Source organism: Pomacea canaliculata, linkage group LG10, assembly GCF_003073045.1.
Source record: "Pomacea canaliculata isolate SZHN2017 linkage group LG10, ASM307304v1, whole genome shotgun sequence".
Taxonomy (NCBI): domain Eukaryota; kingdom Metazoa; phylum Mollusca; class Gastropoda; order Architaenioglossa; family Ampullariidae; genus Pomacea; species Pomacea canaliculata.
In genome coordinates, this window is record NC_037599.1 from 20276192 (window position 1) to 20296122 (window position 19931).

The window sequence follows — 19931 nt, forward strand, 5'->3', positions numbered from 1 at the left end:
CATCTATCCAATAAGTACCGAGTTTGTGCAAAGAATATAGTCATCTGCGTCGAACATTTTACCGATGCGCATAAAGAAATCAACTTAATGATCTCATGATAGATCATAGTTACTTGTTGTTTTTTTAACTAACTCAATCCTAACATAATGAAATGCCAATTTTAATAGGGCCTGAGCATTTACTGCTAACCAATAGTTAAACTTTCCACTGTTTGGAAGCTTTTCCTCTCAGGAATCATTTATTGTTTTAACGATGGAGCTTATGAATTCATAAATGAACTCAATTTTATGTTACATATTTCTTTTATTTCTGACATGTCAGGATTGAGTTGATGTCCACTTGCAGCTCTTGCACTGTCAGTGACACGGTATGACGATTATGTTACATGTACCAGAATTACTGGAGTTCATTCGAGTGTTTAGGAAGATGCGCCTTATTGGAGGAAATTTTGTTGACGATGATATTCACATTTTGTTCATCACCTTGTGAGAGGCATCCCGCCCACTCTCCCCTGTCCTACGCCACTGCATTTTTTTGTGTACTTTTGAAACTATTCCAGTTTGAATAGCAACACATCACCCAGCACCCGCACGAGTACATTTTTCACCCAGATGCTTTGACATCCTCTTCTTTCCACGCGCAAAGCTGAAGGAAGAAAAGATCATAATGCCGTGTACAACTTTCGACACGATGCTCGACCCCACATGGTTGGTAGCCAAGTTCTTGTCAAATTCATTACTCACCATAATGATTTACACTTGTGATGAAAGAACAGTATGAATCATCAAGTTCCCACATTTTTCAGCCCCTAACTCTTTTCTATAATTACCTGTGTTCATGAGTATGTGCTGCAGTGTGAATGTGAGTGTATGGGCACTTCTTTGATGCAGCACTTTGTCATGTAAGTTAGTCATCAGTTTTTGTTTTTTTTATAGTGTATAGACTTAAGAGGTTGACATGAAGGTTTGGGTCAATTCTTTTGCAGAAAACAATTTATGGGGCCAACGTTGTGGTTTTTGAGGGCATCATGGCATTTACCAGCAAAGAATTGCTCAAGGTGAGGTTATCAGGAGTAAGAAGCAAAACAAAGTATTGGATGACTAATAGACTTGTTTGATATGAGAGTACTTTGTGAGGCACACAACAGTCCTGTAGTAGTCCTGCACGCAGAATTTGTTAGTCCAACAGCAATGGATGAGAACCAATATGATGAACTACACATAAGCTAGAAAGGAGATTATAGATTAAGATATTTCCCATACTTGCTCCAAAATTAAGTGTTCAGTGTTGTACGGTGTATGAATGTGAAACTAATAGTACAAATGCATGTTATTGTTGTGTGTTCCTTGCAGCTGATGGATCTGAAAGTGTTTGTTGACACTGACTCAGATGTGCGCTTAGCTCGCCGTCTGCGCCGTGACATCAGTGAAAGAGGCCGTGAACTGGAAGGTGTTTTGAAGCAATACAACACCTTTGTGAAACCCTCTTTTGAACATTACATAGAGCCAACAATGACATATGCAGATATCATTGTGCCTCGTGGAGGAGACAATGACGTGGCCATCAATTTGATTGTCTTGCATGTGCATACTCAACTGCTTGCGGTGAGTGGTTGGAAAAAGGATATGAGGATGTTTGACCTGGTTTTGCTAAATTTTGGCAACTCTCACAAAAAATATGATGGCTGTTATACCATTCTGCATTTGTTCATTTGTGTACAGGTTCATTTAAAGTTTCTTGTTTGAGTAATTACATTAATAAACATATTGTTTAATTTATTAAAGAGAAAGTAGAATGCAGTTGTAGAACAAATTGAGTAAACTAGTTTTGCTTGGCCTTCCATTCTTTTTAATATGCATGTGTTGTGATTTTAGCGTGGCTTCAAACTACGCAACCAGCTGGCCTCTGCAGAGCATCGCTTCCAACCACTTCCAAACACTTTGTGCATACTTGAGAAGACCCCGCAGGTACATGGGATCCACACATTTATACGTAATGTTGAAACCAGCCGGGATGAGTTCATCTTCTACTCCAAACGTCTGATGCGTCTTTTGTTTGAATTTGCTCTTTCAATGCTTCCATTCAGGGTGAGCCCCAATTTTTGATGTTGTGAAGGTAGTTGGTTTCAGTTTTGTTTCTTTCTCTGGTTGCTGGGATGACAAGACAGTTGCAGTTTATAGTGTGGTATAGGGTAAAGAGTATGGTTAATGGTATAACTTATAATTGAACAGTTTTAAGAAGGGGTTGAGGCGAGTTCAGGAGTTTTCTTTAGTTCTGACCAGACTGTAATTTGCAGGAAATGACTGTGGAGACACCTCAGGGTATTGACTACACTGGCAAGAAAATTTCTAACATCAAGGTAAGAAGATGATGTTCTGAAGTACCTGTCTATAGCAGAAAATCTGTTTCCTTTTATTGTTTTGATTAAAATAGCTGCCCTGATTTTAAGTTTTCAAAGAATGATACAACTAAAAATGTATTAGCACAGATTTTCATGTGTGCCTGTATTCCTTGCTGCCTAGGTTTTTACGATGTGCCGTTTGTCAGCTAGACTGTTCCATTTCGTCAATGGCTCATTTATTAAGTATGTCTGCACTGCCTGTAGAATCATCAAAGTTGTTCATGACAGTTATTTGTGACAGATTGCAGGTGTGTCCATACTTCGTGCAGGGGAGACAATGGAACAGGCACTTCGGGAAGTGTGTAAAGATGTCAGTATTGGCAAGATCCTCATTCAGACTAACCTGGACACAGGAGAACCTGAGGTGAGTTTTTGTGTTCCACCCATGAAGTTAATTGAGTAGCAAGACTGAGATTAACTCTTGCGAGGAGGTTAATTACTGGTGGTCATTTCTCAATCTTGGTGAGAACAGAGAGGTGGCTGACAGATTTGAACTTTGCAAAATGTGTTGCAGAAAGCATGGGAATCATTAATGTAGGATTTTTTTCTGTTTCTGTTACTATGCAGTCTTGTGCAAAATATCCATCTATTTTATTATTTTAAAAAAGGCCCTTTAGATACAAAATTAGCAAGAAGGTGCAGCCTAGCACAGTCCACAAACTTTCTAGTTTCAAATAAATGTGTACATGTAAATCTAGGATTGTGGCAGTTACATTTTCACTTGATTCCTCTTTATATGTTGTTAACACTGTAATTCCCACTTTTTTTTTCTGATGCTGCTTGTTACCTTTGTCTCAGTAGTTTTTACAATATCACTGCATCATCATGGCTTTCTGTGTGCACTTTTGTCTGCTCATCTCTAGTGTTTCACTCTGCAGCTCAGCAACTTTATTTTACATTCAGAGTCCTGATGTTGATGTCTACATAAAATCAGAAAATATGATATAATTTATCTATATTTAGTATTTTGTAATATATTGTATGCCATTTGTGTGGGCTCCATGGCCTACCATAAAAGTATTTTGTAGTTGTATTCATTGTGTTTTAGGAGTTTAAAAGGTATTTGTCCTTTCATTCAATAGCTACACTATTTGCGACTACCGAAGAACATAAAGGAGTATCATATCTTTCTCCACGATGCAACCGTAGCAACAGGAGCTGCTGCTATGATGGCCATCCGTGTCCTGCTGGATCATGATGTTCCTGAGAGCAGCATCACACTCTGCTCATTGTTGATGGCAGAATCAGGTGAAAAAGAGCTTTGTTAATGAGTTGGGCAGTATGGATCAATGATAATTTGAGATTATTGAATGTTGTTCTGTTACTTTTTTCCCATTCCATATTTTTTCACATCCAAACTGGAGTCACGAAGTAGCTCTTCAGAGAGACTTGTGTTATTTTGCCATACTTTTAGAAGTAGTCATTGCTTGTTATAAATAAAAATCTAGCTGGAAATGGAAGTGGCTTGTAAAGCTATATTAGGGAACCTATATATTAAAAGAGCATATAGGTTATACATAATGCAGAAACTTACATGTTTTATACATCTGTGGGTATATACCTGTACATAAATATTTTTATAAGACAAATACCTTAAGCTTATGTGATTGTGTCAGGGGTACACTCTGTGGCCTATGCTTTCCCCAAAGTGAAGATTGTGACAACTGCTGTGGACAAAGAGGTCAATGAGAAATTCCACATCCTGCCTGGCATAGGTTAGTGCTTTGGCTAGTTTATGGATTTTTTTTCTTTTGAAGGAAGAATTTTGAAGGTTGATGCGCACTAGAACTGGTTGCATGTAAATATGAATGTTATACGATTTTTAGAGTTTTTTTTTTTCAAACAAAAGTTACAGTTTACAATATTTCTTTCATCACATCTTTAAAATCATTAAGAGCATTGTCACCTTCTGTCATTGCAGGTAATTTTGGTGATCGATTCTTTGGTACTGATCTGACAGAAAACTAGCAGTGGTGTCAGGGCCATATCTGGCTTGTACAGTGGCCTGCCTTACAGTGGAAATCTAGAAGCATTTATTAGTACCGGTGCAAGAAATGGAGTACAAATGTGTGAGAGACAGTGAGTTTGAACAAGTGTTGTTAAACATTGTCTTTAATTTTATTGGCTTGGGTACTTGTTTCACTTGGTGAAAATGATTATGTTTGTGTGTCATTTCTTAAATGTATAGTGAAGGTTGAGTGCTGCTGTTGTGAGCTCAGAGGTCTGTCATGTACCCTATGTCCCCTAAAATATGCATGCATGTGTTTCAAATACATTTCATGTATAATAAAACAAATCATGCAATGAAACATTCCACAACATGCATTGGAAATTGTGCTAAAAACTTGAAGTGTTTTAAAATTGTATGATATGTTAGTGCTCCTGTTTGCTGGTATTTGTTTTTATGTCAGATGTCTGTGGATTTAAAAACTCTACCATTATTTTGCATTGTGCATGCATCATGTTTAAAACCTGCACATTAAATCCTTTGCATGCACATTTTAATGGGGACCTGTGTGCTTGGATGGACATCTGAGCTGATAGCATATCTCTCCTGCCAGTAAAGGCAAAAGATGAGATTTATTTTATTAAGTAATTTTTTTCTGAAATGGCAGTTTGTTGTTTTTTTTTACTTGATTTCCCCAATCAGCCTTGCCTACCAGACTCCACATTTACATTTTTTTCTCAGGTTTTATATGTACCTTATATAAGCAGGGACAAGGATGTTTCTGATCCTGGTTTGTAACTCATGTTCATCACCAAGAAGCCATGGAAACTGCAAGGGGATATGTGTTCTTTCTTGCCATTTAGAAAACGGATTCAGAATATTTCATTCTGGTACCTGGTATATGTGTTGATAGCTCTAGTTAAGACCTTTGTTCTTTTTCTGTCTATAAAGATCCATAGTTTACTTTAAGCTTCAGATTATATCATACAATAATAGATAAGCTGTGTGAGTAGGTCACAGTTCCTGACCTCGCTAAATGGTCCAGGTCACACACACAAAAAAAACATTTTGAAACAAGAGTGTCAGCTTAACTCAAAAGGAGTCACTTCATAGACCATTGTTATAAATGTCTGTGCGAGTGCTAAGGCAGTTCAGGAAAACTAGTCAATATTTTATTCTCCATTGCTAAAGGTAGACTAAAGGATGTAACTGAGGATGTTGCTTGAGGAATTATCTTTATGTAGTTATTTTTCTGGGCATTGTTTAGTTGGTTGTTTCCTGGCAATTATTTAAAATTTTCTAGTCCTATAGTGACTACATATCGAAAATGGTGTGTCAGAGATAAAAGGTTTCATGTCGATCCTAAGCTAAAAGGCCCCCATAAACCTTATGCATATGCATAACTTATTTCTGTGTTTAGATTCCTTATGGATCATCTCATTGTTTTAACAAAGAAACTGGATTTTTGGCATTGGTAAGATTTGTGATAATATTATCCAGTTTGGTGTAGTAGCCTACTTCATGGCGTTTTTTTTCTATATATACAATTTACATGCTGTTCTAAATAGGAAAAAAAAGCTTGAAAATTCTTTTAAGAAAATTTGAATTCTACTAATGTTTATCTATTTATAAGAACAAAAACCACAGTTGTATATTACATGATTATTTTTTCAAAATGATAAAAATTCATGCATCCAGCGAGAAAGACCTGTGCTGAAGGGGCATGACTGGTGAATCAATAGAATACTGAATGCCAGTGGTTTTCTGGCACATTTCTGAAAACCTTAAGGTCTTGGGAAAAGTTTATTACAATTAAGGTCTCATGTATTCATCAAAACATTAAAAACAAAAATCAAAAAAGAAACTGAAATCACTTGTATAGGTTAATAGGGAAAGGTTTTTACTGCTGCTGGATTCTGGGTAGAATATAAGAGGTTTTAGTTTTAGATGTTTAAACTTGTATTTTAGTTTCAGGCCATTTGGGCAGTCTGATGGACAGTCAGTGAAGTTACCAGTGGCATACGGGAATGTGTTGAAGCAGTGAGATTTTACTAATGTCACACTGGACACAGTGGGTTTTCTTTGTTTTGTTTTAAAATGTAGCAGCATTCCTGGCCAAATTTAGATATGCAGAGCTTTTATCTTCCCGTCCACTTTGTCTCTGATAAAGTGCAGACCTTCCAAAGATCAGAGATGAAAAAGAGTGGTTGAAATGGAAGGTCTTTATGAATATATCTATTTAATAATGCTTCTCCTCCTCTGCCTTGTGCTCCCCACCCCCCTGCCTCCCCAAAATGCAAGACATCCCAGAATTCTGGGGCAAAAATTATATCAGAGACTGGTTCTTTGAGAAGACATTGCTTATTTTGGAAAACACTGTTAAAAAGGTTTTACTATCGATGTTTTGCTGATGATAGGACATAGTAAAGGAAGTATATGTGATTAGCTTTTGTTAGTTCAGGATAGATGGCGTAGTGCATCATCATTTCATTGAATTTTTCTGTTGAAGCAGTAAAGATATGGATGAAAGATTTCTTTTCGGAATATACTGTTGTTTGCGTAAGTGTACTTTCATGGCCCATAAGATATTAGTGTTAGATATAGATTGGAACAGACACGACTTGCTCAGTCACTTTTGCTATATTGATCTCCACAAATCAGTTTTATTCGACTTGGATGGATGGACAAGGGTATGAGTCAGTCACCACCTTTGCCTAACACAATGGATGATTGACTCATCAGGACTCGGTTTAAAAAAAATTTCTCATAACCAAGTTCCGGGTAAACAAATTTTGGTTTAATACTGCAGTGATGCTGAAGATGCTTCCTCTAAATAATTCCCTATTGAACAAGAGGATTTTAATTTATTTTTATTTCTGCAATTTGAGAATGTGTATGACTTAGTGGTGTTTGTGTGTAGTCTAAAATGTGTGTTTTAAAATTGTCCCTTGAATGCTAGTGGTTGTGTGAAGCAGGTTTGAATGAGAACCATGTGAAAGATGAATATATTTGAATGAATGGAAGAAAATAGTTAACAATGTAAACCTACATTTACTTGTGGAAGCGGGCATGTATTTAGTGCTGAAGGCAATATTTAAATTGTGCCATTTTAAGTTTGTTTAATTTTTGTAACATAAAAGAATTTACATTTACACCCAGATAAAGTTTGTGTTTGCATTTTAGTTTTTCGGTGATTATTTTTGCATTTCATTGCCATTTTTGGTTTTTGCTCGATATCAGACTCACAGTAAGATTTCTGTTTGAATGAAGATCAGACACCAAAACAAGAAGAAAATAAAGATATGTTCCTATCTTGGCATTTACAAGACTTATTGTACAGACATGTATATCCATTTCCTTTGTGCATTTATAGCATGAAGTGACTGGCTAACAGGAGCCCAGTTACTTCAGTCCTTTTCTAAAAACCTGAAGAAAGTACTCCATGTAGGTCAGTACAGACATCATTTATAACTTCAATTCATGGCTTCAGTTCACATAAGTAAAGATGAATATCAACTAATTCTCAATTTGTTTATGACCAAGAAAAAAGAAAATTCGGTTGCTGGAAAAGATCAAAGCATGTTTAGTGTCATCATATTTACAAAGTTTTGGTAACTGACATGAATGTGTATACAAAGAAAGGGATTTTTTATTCTCTTTTTGCTTCACCATTTTTTTAAAGTTGCTTCTTTACTTAAGACTTCGTGATTTCAGACTGGCAGTAAAATTAGGTTTGTGATATTTCTGAGAAAACAATCCTGATATTTTTTAATTCTAGCTTTGGCGAATGTTGCTGAAATTCTGTGGATGTTTCTTACAGAAGCTTAGAACGTTTTCTCTCAAGAAATATCACTTGTTCAAGAGAAAAAAACCCAGGGTCATTCTGAAGTGGAACACATTCAGATCTGTTATTTCAGGAAAAATTGGCAGAAAGAAAAAACTGTTTATTGCTACTTTTGTCTTTTTTGTTATTGAGATTAGTGGTCCAAACAAATTTTTATGAACAGGTAACAATGAAATACACTAATGAATGCAGATGGATAGCTACATTTCTTTCCTAATGATCAATTCCTAATGTTCATTGAAGCTTAGGTTTATCCCCTCTCCCAGCCTGAGAGGAACTGAGCACCGACAAGCTAGGCTCAGATTTTTTTTTAATAACATTGTAAAAACGCCATTCCTGTTTTTGGTCAGCATTATCGAGGACCAAGGATTAGTGTTTTAGCAGAAGGCACAGTCACATGATGTGTCATTTTATTCCCCCTCAGAATTGGTAAAAACAGCTGTCTGCATTGGAAGAAAAGATTGCATGTCAGCTGCTAAGATCGTTGACAGGATTCACTCTGTGAGAACCATTTACACTATTCCACAAGCCTTGTGATTTTCATAGATGTCAAGTTTATTTCAGCATAAAACATCATTATGTAATTGTCCCCCTCGCCCAAAAAAAAATCAAGCAGGAGGAATATTTTTTTTTTCTTTTTTCATTCCCACACATTAGTTTGAGCATTTTAAAATGTCATTTTTGCTATAACTTGGACATGACACAGCGATAACTTGCGACAAAGGAGCTTGTCATTTGGAAAATGCACAGTAACAGGTTCAGGACTGCAGGAAAACTAATAGCATTGGTTATGTGCAGGATACTTCGTAGATTATTAATTTCATTGGAGATATCAGCATTTTGAGACAACCAGTAAACAAACAAACAAATCCAAAACTTGTGTACCATTGGTGGTGGAGTTAGCACCACAATGAGGACTGAGGGACGTAGCTGTAGTTTCATGTCAAGAGGGGTTAGTCACATTGGAAGATTAAGTGTTTTTTTTTTTAAAGACAGCAAATTATACCATGCTTTTGACAACAAAACTGTTAATGTAGCTATTTCTACAGTTTTGTCTACACTTCAGACAAGATGCCATATGATGCTTGTCTGCACATGAGGATTTTCTTAAGTAATTATGAAATGGACAGGTGGATTTTTCTTTGCTGACAAAACCCTGCTTGAAGCAGGTGCCTTGGCTTGCCAGACATTAATTTGTTTCATGTACAATTTAAATTGGTAACCGAGGAAAAGGAATTAAGGCAATATTTGTATGATTTGCATAAAATGAAACATATTGTAACAAGCCACTTGTAGTGCTGCTGGGAGAAATATGATAAAAAGTGTCTTTAACATACAATTGTTTTGTGCACATTGTTCCCTTCTGAGGATTTATCTTGTGTTGCAAGAGGACAGAAATAAACTTTGAATATCTTACCGGAGAGACAAGAGCGTGCATGTATTTTCAGGCATGAAGTGTTTGTCAAGAGTTATTCAAACAGTGTTCAAGAACAATTTGCTGTGTATTATGAACGCATTGTATGGTCCAAAAGAAACTTCACACATGATCAGTATTATAAATTTGTCCTAAAATGCACAGCACCAGGAGCTTGCTAAAGGGGAGGGAGGACTTCTCCCACCCACATTTCCTGTAGCTTTTTGGAAGTAACACCTCAGGCATTTCATTTTGACACATTCTATAAAATGTGCTAACTATAAAAGATTATGATCTTTATAGTTCATGTTATAATGTTATGCTTTATTGTAAGAGTATTTGTGCTAAAATAATTTTCCCCACATCTTGATATCCCGAGCTTGGTAAACTGCTGGCAGAGGTCTTTAATACAGAAAAAATCTTTAAAGTGGACTTTAATTAAACTGGGATTTCTTTTTCTTAGACGAGGAAAGGAGTACAAAAGAGATGAGAGTTGTGAAGATTTTTCCTTTGTATATAAATAATTAACTTTGACATATCTTCTCAGTAAATACAAACTGTGCCATTCTGATAACAAGAAAACAATGTATATAAAGCCCTTTGAATTAAATTATTCTTACGGGCATTGACTGGCTTGTTGTTGATCTGTCTGCAGAAAATGAATTTTGACTTGCAAATTAAAAAAAAAAAGCACTACACAATAATTTACAAGGAGTTAAATCCAAAGTTATTTAACACAAATCTGTTGTTTTTGTTGTTAAAAAACAGTTTCTCTTAGCGCCGTGATCAAGAACATGGGAGCTGTGTCCCACATACATATTTTGACATCACTCTAAATACATTGGTTGTGTCTGAAAAGTTTTCTCCAGGGTTTGTTGCCAATGGCAGGTGACTAACAGGTAGTGACAGGGAAGACACTTTCTGCTGCCTAACCCTTTCACTGCCAAGCTTTCCTTCAGCTGGCCTTTTAGTTTCTGGTGGCAATCTGTGGGGTTAAAGTCACCCCACTCAAGCAGCTGTAACTTTTAAACTATTTTTATCAATTTTAAACATTCTGTCTGTCCATTAATTTGGAAGAATTGCTTTATTTCCGTTTTGAATGGTGACAAAAATCCATCATTAAATTGTTTGATCTTGCAATGTACTTAAATACTTTATGTTTGGCATGAAAATTGAATCCAGAAAGCATAAGTAGTTAGTAAAATCATTAGCAAGTAAAATCCAAAAAGAATGTTTGAAATGGAGCACTTTGTTCAAGAGATACAGGTATTTTAGTGGTGACCATCAGTCCAGCTGCCTGGCACTGGCACCTTGTTTTTTCTGTACTTGTCAGGTGTCAGAACATGCTTATGTGCTGTTAGCACTGACAAAAGAAAGAAAGAGAAGTCCAAAACCAAATTAATCCACACAAACGAAATTTTTTTGTAACGCACAGATTTATGCCTTCAGATAAGATTATTGCTGGCTCTAAAGCACTAAGTTATACTTAAGCCACAAGCTGTCCAATGTGCGTTGTGCGGATCAATTGCAAAGTGTCCTAAAGTATCAACCGGAACCGAGTCTCTCTCCTCGATCAGCCTAAGGACATTTATAGGTGGACTGCTGTCTGTCTGCCGAGACCAACGCTTAGACTCTAGGGAAGGTCTCCGCTGTTAGTCTCGGCGAGCCCAAACATAGAATATATGACTAAACCGGAAGCTTTGTAGTAGCATGCCTCGTTTTAGTAGTTAACTGGGGGGGGGGGGGGGAATCGTCTGCCACAGTCCAGTCATACAAGTTCGCGGATTATTCCATTGACACACACTGTCATACAAGCCAGCAGAAAATGTCGCACGACCATTTCTGAACCAATCACATCTCACGATGACAGTAACAATGAGGAACAATTTTTGTCCCCACTCAAGATCAAGACAGCACCATTACAGATATTTTTAGTGCAAGATTAAAGCGCACTGAGAGAGCTTCAACACACAGTGCGTGTCCAGAAATGCGACTTAAGCTCACTTGACAAAGCTCGATTAGATAAAATGAAACAGCTGGTCACAATCTTAGTCTCACCGTGGGCAGCAAAAATTAACTTTTGTAGAGACAAGATGACATCTTTGTTGCACACAGACACTCTCAAAACTTCATCAATGAGACTATAATTTAGGGGTTAAAAAAAAAGTAAAGATTTTTGTTCAGGTCGTTTGGAAGTGAATTGTTAGAAACATTACTTTTCTCTAGGTGAGGGCGGTGCTCATCTCCTCTCTCTCGCTGCCATACCTTCCTAACCTTTTATGGAGTCAGGTACCCATTCCCTCCAGCTGGGTCGAATGGGAGACGTCTGCTCCGCTACTCGGGTATCGAACCAGCGCGCCTCTTAGTTTGGACGCCAGAATTTAGGGAGAGGAGAAGAGGGAGAGAGAGAGGAGAAACGATGAAATGTTTGCTGCAAAGTATGGACTGGCTACGGACTACTATTTGACTTTGTCGAAGAGCACTCAGCTGGTTTTATCGATAACATTATCCTGGTCACACCCTGTTTTGCTATGACCATATGTAAACACAACAACAGATGCAAAGACGGATAGAGTGATAAGAGTGAATACTACCGCCTGAGTACCATACATACCATCAAGTGTCTTTTTATTATAACCTAGAAAATTTTATAGATGTGTTGATTTAACAGATATAACCGGATCTACAGATATACAGAGAGTAAATAGATAAATATAGAAGAATAGCTAGAAATGTATAGTTAGAAATAAACAAAGGACACTGAGTTTTTCAACCAAATCTTCTTTCTTTAAAATTTATTTTCAGTCAGTTTTCGGGATAAAAAATATAATGTCTTTCATGGTACGTGCTCGTCAATATTTAAATGTAAAATTCTGAATCCAGACATTTTCCATTTGGTTCGACTCCTCACTGTGCTCAAATATCTATTTATTCATGCATCTCTCCATACGCAGATACACCCTCATACACTCACGCATACATATATAACTAGTGTAAACTAGTCACGTTCGCACACCAACCCTTCCCACCCCGACACACACACACACCTCGACTTGTCACGTCACTTCCGCTTTTACCACGCACGCTCCTACCCATTCCTCACAGACTGAGGGACAGGTGACGAACCAGCACACCTGTAAGCAAACAGATGAATAAGTGAGATGACCAAACACACTCGCTTGTCATTGCTTATGCGAAACCTTCCTCCACACTCCTTCAAGACGACACGAACATATACAGCGGCCATACACACCTTGCATTAAACACTCGCCCATCTCTGCTTGCTGGGGCCAAACCTAGAGAAGACCCCAGGTATCAAGGGACTGAATGTAGAACTTTAATCAACTTCAAAATGTGATGCGAGGGTTGGAGACAGACAGTGCATGATCTCTTTGCAAGAACCTGCAACCCACCATACTGCTTTTCAACGGTGCTTTGGAGTACACAGACTCATAGTCTACATGTTCCAGATTTCAGTACAAACGACATTTTATCACAAAAGGTTTTCAGTAACATTGTGTAAGGGCACACGGGTTCAGAACGAGCGATTACAGTGTCGCGAGATGGACATGATGAGATAACAAGAAGAATATGCCAGGTGTTCGCCAGGCAAACTCTCCCAGTATTCCTTGCCTCCTAAAAGACTTTTAATCGCGTGATATTATATAAATATTCTGGAATGTTTGACATTCAAATCTTTCTTGTCAGATCCGCAGGTCACAAACAGGTAGGTCCATCTTAATGCTCAGCTCCTCGATCTTCGCAAGCTTTAACTATCCTTACAAAATAACGATAAAATCTTTGTTCTTGATGAGTAGGAGTCAGCAGCTGTTTGCATGCTCGCCTGCGTATGTGCTGAGTCGTTAAGAAAGCATACTATAGGGCCGAAAAATTCCCTCTGCTTTCTGGAAGAACAATCTAAGATCTGAACCTGAAACATTTCACGTCCATGGTGTTGAAAATTGTCATGTTTGAGTTTTTGCCTCCTTTAAACAAACTGCAAGAAGCAGTTAATGTGTTGCATCTTGGTATGTAAAGCTTTGTAAGAATTCTACCAATCTACCGTCGATAGTCAATTATTCACCTTTTTTGAAGACAGGAATGAAATAAATGAACATTAAAAACGCGTGGATAAATGACCACCCAGGTCACCATAAACAGTTTGAAGGTAGGTGATCATAGACACTAAACTTAGGGTTAGATCAAATCTCATAAAATAGTAGTTTGGTTGATTGCTAGCTAGGACCCTGTACACTTAAGCGTCTACTTATTATTTTATACAAGCAGAGCAACATAATATTATGCCACATGTGACATTATCCAGGTTATGGGCTTCGTCACTGTGTCATGTGACACGTGACCTGTGCGACTGCAAGAATATATCTTTCTATTCTCGTTTGAGGCGGCCAGCAAGCTTTTAAACGCAGCAGCAATGCAATGGTAGAATTTAATTTTGAAAACTATTTTCAGACGCAGTTAAACTGGTAACCTTTTCACCAAGAACACGAACAATGTACATTTTATGGTAATGCAGACATTACAGGTAATTTAGAATCCATATGAATACAAGACATAACCACGAGAATCATAAGGAAAGACAACTGTGAGAGCAAAGAGACGACAAAAATGTATTTCAAGAATAAGAAAGTGGGTGTAGGGGGAGAATAAAATGACGGCGAAAAACAACAACAACGACAAGGACGACGACGACGACGACGACGACAAACTAAAAGAAAGGCGAACTGACAAACAAAATAAGAAATGGCAGAGGACGGGAAAAATAAAACAGAGCGTACTTGAAAACTGACTAAGATAAGAATAAGAACAAAAGCAGATAATAAATAAATAAAATTAATAAATAAATCGATTACATATTGTAACCCAGTCAAAAGCAAGAATCAGGACCAGGAAGAAGGGACTGATGTCACAACCTGTATTGCAAAAGTTTATGTAATTTCTCATCCCATTTTACCCTTCTCTAAATATATATATCCCTAAAATGATGAGAAACGATCAGGGACGAGTCACATGACAGCTACCCAGGAGGGGCGCGGACAGATTTCCTTATCCGAGTCCGGGTCGAGCTGCACACGTGACGTCACGAAGGCGTGTCGCCCACGCGCCGTGCCGTAGTAGAGGCGCGCAGGGGCTGAGCAGATTGTATCGTCTACTTCTTCCTAATCGCAGGTGTACAGAGGGCGAGAGGAGAGACATGTTGCTGTCCATTTTTTAGTCGACAGACGAGATTTAGACGAGACGGATTACTAGGAATGAGGGAGTGGATGACATGCAGCGAGCCCTCGACACGTTTGTCTTTGTGTGCGAGTGTCCTTACAGCTAAAAAAATTAGTACCCCTCCTCCTTCGGGCCTTTCCCATCTTAATTGTGACATGAAGCTAAGTATTTTACTGTGTTGGTGACACTATGCCAAGTGTTTTAGTGTTTTGTACATTGAGCCAAATATTTTATAGTTTCATGTCAGTCTGTTCACTACATCATGCCGTGGATAGCTCACTCCACACTAAAAAGTCTCAAAACAGAATGGAAAGTTTACAGGTTTTTTTTTCAAATCGCTGCACTCACACAAGCCACTTTCTGGAATACAGATAAGAATAAAGCTTCACCAACAGATGAGACTTTCCCTAGCAATGGGCGGTCTGTTTTTTTAAAATTTTTTATCAGCAACTATTTGTGGGCAACTTCTGTAACGAGTGGTGCTCAAACACCTCACTCAGTTCGACATTTACATTTTACTGATTTGTATATAAACACAATTAATCACAAAATGTTTAGCTGTGTCATATCTTTATAATGAGGATATTTGTGTTGTATTATATCGTTATAAATAAAATTCTTAGTTCCAGAAAGCGATGTCGTCATGTCCGATATCTTGTACCGTTACAAATAGATCACTAACCTATATGATGACCTCGTGAGTGCACCTTGACCTTTGTTTGTAGAACAAAACCATGCTGCTGACAAGCTTAGCAGCCATCTGCATCTTATCCTTCCATTATGGGATGGCTGTTCCCCTCACCGCCTCCAACAAAACGCTGGGCGTTGAAAGGCGACAAGGTATGTATCAGTCCATCGCCAGTGGATTCGAATCTGTCATCTTCTGAATCATAGATGGTATACTCTATACCAGTGGTTCTTAACCGGGGTTCGATCGAACCTAAGTCGGTCTCTCGGCGGAGCCTCCGCCACGGAAGTCAAGACACACTCGCAATTCGTGATGACACTAAGAAGGGTTCGGTGAATGTGCATATGAAACTTGTGGGTTCGGTACCTCAAACAAGGTTAAGAACCACTGTTCTATACTAAATCATAAAAACTCAATGCAGTCGTGGGATCAGGCACATTTAACCCTTCCTGGCACCAACACTCTTATGTTTCCTTTTGCGTCGTCGTCGTTGTCATCGTCGTCATCAGCATCACTCTGTGAATGATAGATGCCTCAAGTTTTAAAGAAAGGTGTAGCAAACTATAAAAAACGTCATTGCTCATAATGTGCAGAGGAATTTTGCACAACACAGTGCTATCATCGCCTTTTAAAACAATTATCTGCAAAGTGTGCAATTACTGATTATAATTCGTTAGTAAATTATTTTAAATCGTCATAGACTGTTCTCTAAGCCTACCTCTGGTGTATTTAAAATCTGTTTATCTTGAAGCTAAAAATTTAGCGTGAAATGTCTACAACAAGCTAGACTGAGATGCACTTAAACAAGTGTGGCGAGTATTTATTTTTAAATATCCACAGCAAGCTATAGAGTCAAGTAATGTTACATTTAACATCATATACTAGTTAAACTCCAGTAAGCTTACCGCCGAGCGCTCATTTGTATGTCAACTTGTCCATGATGAACTATTCTTCGTCTGACTATTTGCAGCTTTTTGTGACGAAAGCACGTGCCTGCTTCCAAAGTGTAGATGCATCAGCGCCAGCATTCCTGGGAATCTTCCTGCCTCAAATGTGCCTCAGATTGTGATGGTCACGTTCGACGATTACATCAACAGCGAAAACTACAACTACTATGCTCAACTTTACCCTCAGAGCGACCCCATCACTAACCCCAATGGCTGCACGGCTCGTGCAACCTTCTTCGTCTCCGGGTTAGCAGAAACCAACTTCATCGTGAGTTGTTTTTGTCCGTTGTTTTTCTTTCTTTATTTCATGTGACTTTTTAAGTGACATGTTTACTGGATACCTATCAGTTCCATTTGTCGGATGTGAACGATGTGTAAGATGGAAAAAGTAGAGTAAACACGATGAACCGCTTTTCACATTTCACATTTCACTGTCTTTACGGCCACAAGGGTATGGAACTGTAAGCACGATCTTTCTACCAGGTTTATATTTTGTATCAAGCTTCCTCCCTGCTGGAAATGCATCTTGAGGCGTTCTTGTTTCTATTATCTTAAAGCCAGGCATATGTTTGGTTAAAAAATTTTTTTATCCGGATTGTCGATCACATTCCGTTTGTGTTGACCTTAATTGCGTCCCTTTGCAGATGGTGAAGACCTTGTCTGACCTCGGTCACGAGGTGGAGTCCCACTCGGAGGATCACACGGAGCCGCAGTTCTGGACGCGCGAGCAGTGGGACGAGGAGATGGAGGGGATGAGAGAACGACTGGCTGCCGCCACGGGGCGCACCTTGGCACAGGTGAGTTCTTCTTTCATTCTCACCTGTCCTTTACTAATGCTCTGGCAATCCTGGAAGCCTTCTCAAACAGCCAGACCGAGGAACTGAGTTCCCTTACATCAGAATTGTCTGTCCTTGTCTAGCTGAACGGCCTGCGCACTCCATACCTGCAGCTGGGCGGCGAGGACCAGTACGACATGGTGGAGGACGAGGGCTTCCTCTACGACTCCTCCATGTACGGTGGAAGCCTGGAGGAAGATTTGTCTCCCCTCGTCTGGCCCTTCACCCTCGACTACCCTCCCAGCCCTGACGTCTGCGACACCATCCGCTGTCCGGCTGTGAGCCACCCGGGAGTGTGGGAAATCCCCCTGCGGCGTCAGTACACCGTGGATGGCGCCACATCCTGCGCCATGTCTGACGGCTGCATCACGTCAGCCAGCGCCACCGTGGAGGAGGTCGAAGACTTCCTGCTGCACAACTTCCTGCGGCATTACAACTCCAACCGCGCTCCATTCATGATCTCCATGCACGCGACTTGGTTCAGCAACGTGCCCAACAGCTTTCCAGGCGCTCAGGAACTTCCTCCGCGACCTGACCCTCCTGGAGGACGTCTACCAGGTCAGCTTGTCCCAGACAGTCGCTTGGATCCAGAACCCTACCAACCTCGCTTCCATTAAAGAGTTCGCCCCTTGGCAATGCTGAGGAGTGCTCGAGGGAGTATACATTAAACGACCTCAATAAACAGGAAACGTAATCTTCCGTTGTTCTCCTCTTGTTTTATTTATTTTTTTTAGCATGTTATGAGTGTGAAGCATTATAGATATATAGGTAGATACATCATGAATTTTTATTTCAACTGTTGCGTTGTAAAAGTTATTTTCATAGAGATGGTATAGTCACACTCCCACAGATATAAATATATTTAGCACGAAGATCTGCCTCACTGAATAAACAAATAAACAGATGGCAAAACACTCATACTTTCTGACAAGCATGTTCTCTCTAAAAATACTCCACCTGTTTCAACGGATTTCTTTCTATTAGTTTATTAATATCGAATTATTAAATATTTATTTATATTACTTTTAATCATTAATGAGATCCTGCTCAAAGTTTTTGCATCGCAGAGACCATCCCTGTCTCTAATCTCTTCCTGAAAAAAAAAACCCTCGCGCAACTGTTCGTAAAGTTTGTTTTAATAATATTGAGAGCTGTTAGTTTACAGTGCATAAACAGGTGGATTATTACACCACAACAACCAACACCTGTGTCCGGGTTACTGCACAGGTGTCTGATGCTCGTAGACTTCCTGACAAGGGTGTACTCCGGGTACAGCCCACTGAATTACTGTTGTAAACACGACAACAAGCACCCCGAGTAGGTCCGTGAAGTATTATTATGTTCAGGAAATGGTCCCACACATGTAAACCTTTATGAGTAAATATATATTAGGTGACAAGGATATAAACGACAACAAACTCAAGTTCCACCTTATCTGTACACCTGTGACACACAGCGAGTCGTAAACAAATTTGAGACCTGGCGGAGGTTGAGTCAAGTTGTCACGGTACGGTGAGCAAACAGTAAAGTAAAAATTTAAAAAAAGCTTCGGTTGTGGAGAGGGAGTTAAAAAAAACTGTTTTCTTTTGTCAGTTTTTTCACGTTTCGCACGTTTCAGGAAGTAGAGCGTGTGCTTTGGTGTGTTCCACATGGAGGACACCTGCCCCCCGGTATCCGGGTAACCGTTGGAGGGTGATCACAGATCACTGGACTGCGTGTATACAGGGTGGCTACACTTTGCTGATCAGGAAGGGGATGTAGGGATCAGGATCTCGACGAATGATGGACAGAAGGTAGTAGGACACTTGAAGAAATGAACCGTAGAGACATGAAGTGAAAGACTCGTTAGAGAGACCAGTCAGCTCACACACAGGTACACGCATGCTTTCACATAAAAACACGCCAAGCAGAAAATATGGTCCAATGACTAGTTCATGATGTAATTTAAAAAAAAAAATCACAAGTAACTAAAGTAGACTTGTTGTTACGGCAACCACATATAACCCCTACCTCTCTCTTTCTCATCCTTTCTATGGAACCATTGGCACTCAACCCTCAGAAAGCAGAAGCTATACTTATAACATCCCTGGAAAGAGACAAAACCTAACTGTCCCATTTCAAAAATGAATATCAGTCCTCAAGCAATAAAAGAAATAAAAAGCTGTAAACTTCTATTGATAACACTATTGTGACTATTGATAACAAAATGTTTGGTTCCAACAAACATCAGCAATAATCAAAGCTGTAGTACAGGAAACCTTCTATCGACAATTAAATACTTTTTAAGTCCTCCCTCTCAGAGCCTAAATTAGTCGACCACTGATCACTCTTCCACCTTGTAGGAGAGAAACTGCTGGTGGTGTTTGGATGAGGCCGCTTGTAAGGTTCAAAGGTGAACTATCGAATCTGTTCTACTCACACCAAAAGTACAGTCTCTCATCTCTAGGGGTCCTGTCACTAACAAGCAGACTAACATTCAACAAAAATATTTTCGTCTATAAATACTGACAGACAAAATGTCCCCTAGACATTCCACACTTTTTCTACCAAATTAACAAACTCAGACTCAATACTCCGATACCAAGAATTGACTTATTCAGGACGAGCCGGAACACTC

The 19931-nt window shown here is 39.0% G+C and overlaps 2 protein-coding genes across 2 annotated transcripts in view; both read left to right on the forward strand.

Annotated features, from left to right (window-relative positions):
- LOC112573843 (uridine-cytidine kinase-like 1) overlaps nt 1-10233 on the forward strand; it is a 12313-nt gene extending 2080 nt beyond the window's left edge. Inside the window, exons 2-9 of the mRNA XM_025254484.1 lie at nt 987-1058; nt 1354-1605; nt 1876-2088; nt 2298-2360; nt 2644-2766; nt 3485-3650; nt 4019-4117; nt 4324-10233. Coding sequence (XP_025110269.1) covers nt 987-1058; nt 1354-1605; nt 1876-2088; nt 2298-2360; nt 2644-2766; nt 3485-3650; nt 4019-4117; nt 4324-4370 — 1035 coding nt within the window. The 3' untranslated portion in view covers nt 4371-10233. The remainder of the gene's footprint in view (nt 1-986; nt 1059-1353; nt 1606-1875; nt 2089-2297; nt 2361-2643; nt 2767-3484; nt 3651-4018; nt 4118-4323) is intronic.
- A 2954-nt stretch (nt 10234-13187) lies between these two features.
- LOC112574413 lies at nt 13188-18013 on the forward strand. The gene is made up of 5 exons (XM_025255472.1): nt 13188-13335; nt 15569-15683; nt 16502-16746; nt 17123-17275; nt 17398-18013. The coding sequence occupies exons 1-5, from the start codon at nt 13288-13290 to the stop codon at nt 17929-17931; spliced, it is 1095 nt and encodes a 364-aa protein (XP_025111257.1). The 5' UTR covers nt 13188-13287; the 3' UTR covers nt 17932-18013.
- The last annotated feature ends 1918 nt before the right edge of the window (nt 18014-19931 follow it).

Excerpts from the sequence above, each read along its gene's own strand:
- LOC112574413 (XM_025255472.1), top strand. The coding sequence starts at position 13,288 with ATGTTTGACATTCAAATCTTTCTTGTCAGATCCGCAGGTCACAAACAG. Across the intron at positions 13,336-15,568 it reads GATCCGCAGGTCACAAACAG|AACAAAACCATGCTGCTGAC; the intron begins GTAGGTCCATCT and ends CTTTGTTTGTAG. Across the intron at positions 16,747-17,122 it reads TAGCAGAAACCAACTTCATC|ATGGTGAAGACCTTGTCTGA; the intron begins GTGAGTTGTTTT and ends GTCCCTTTGCAG.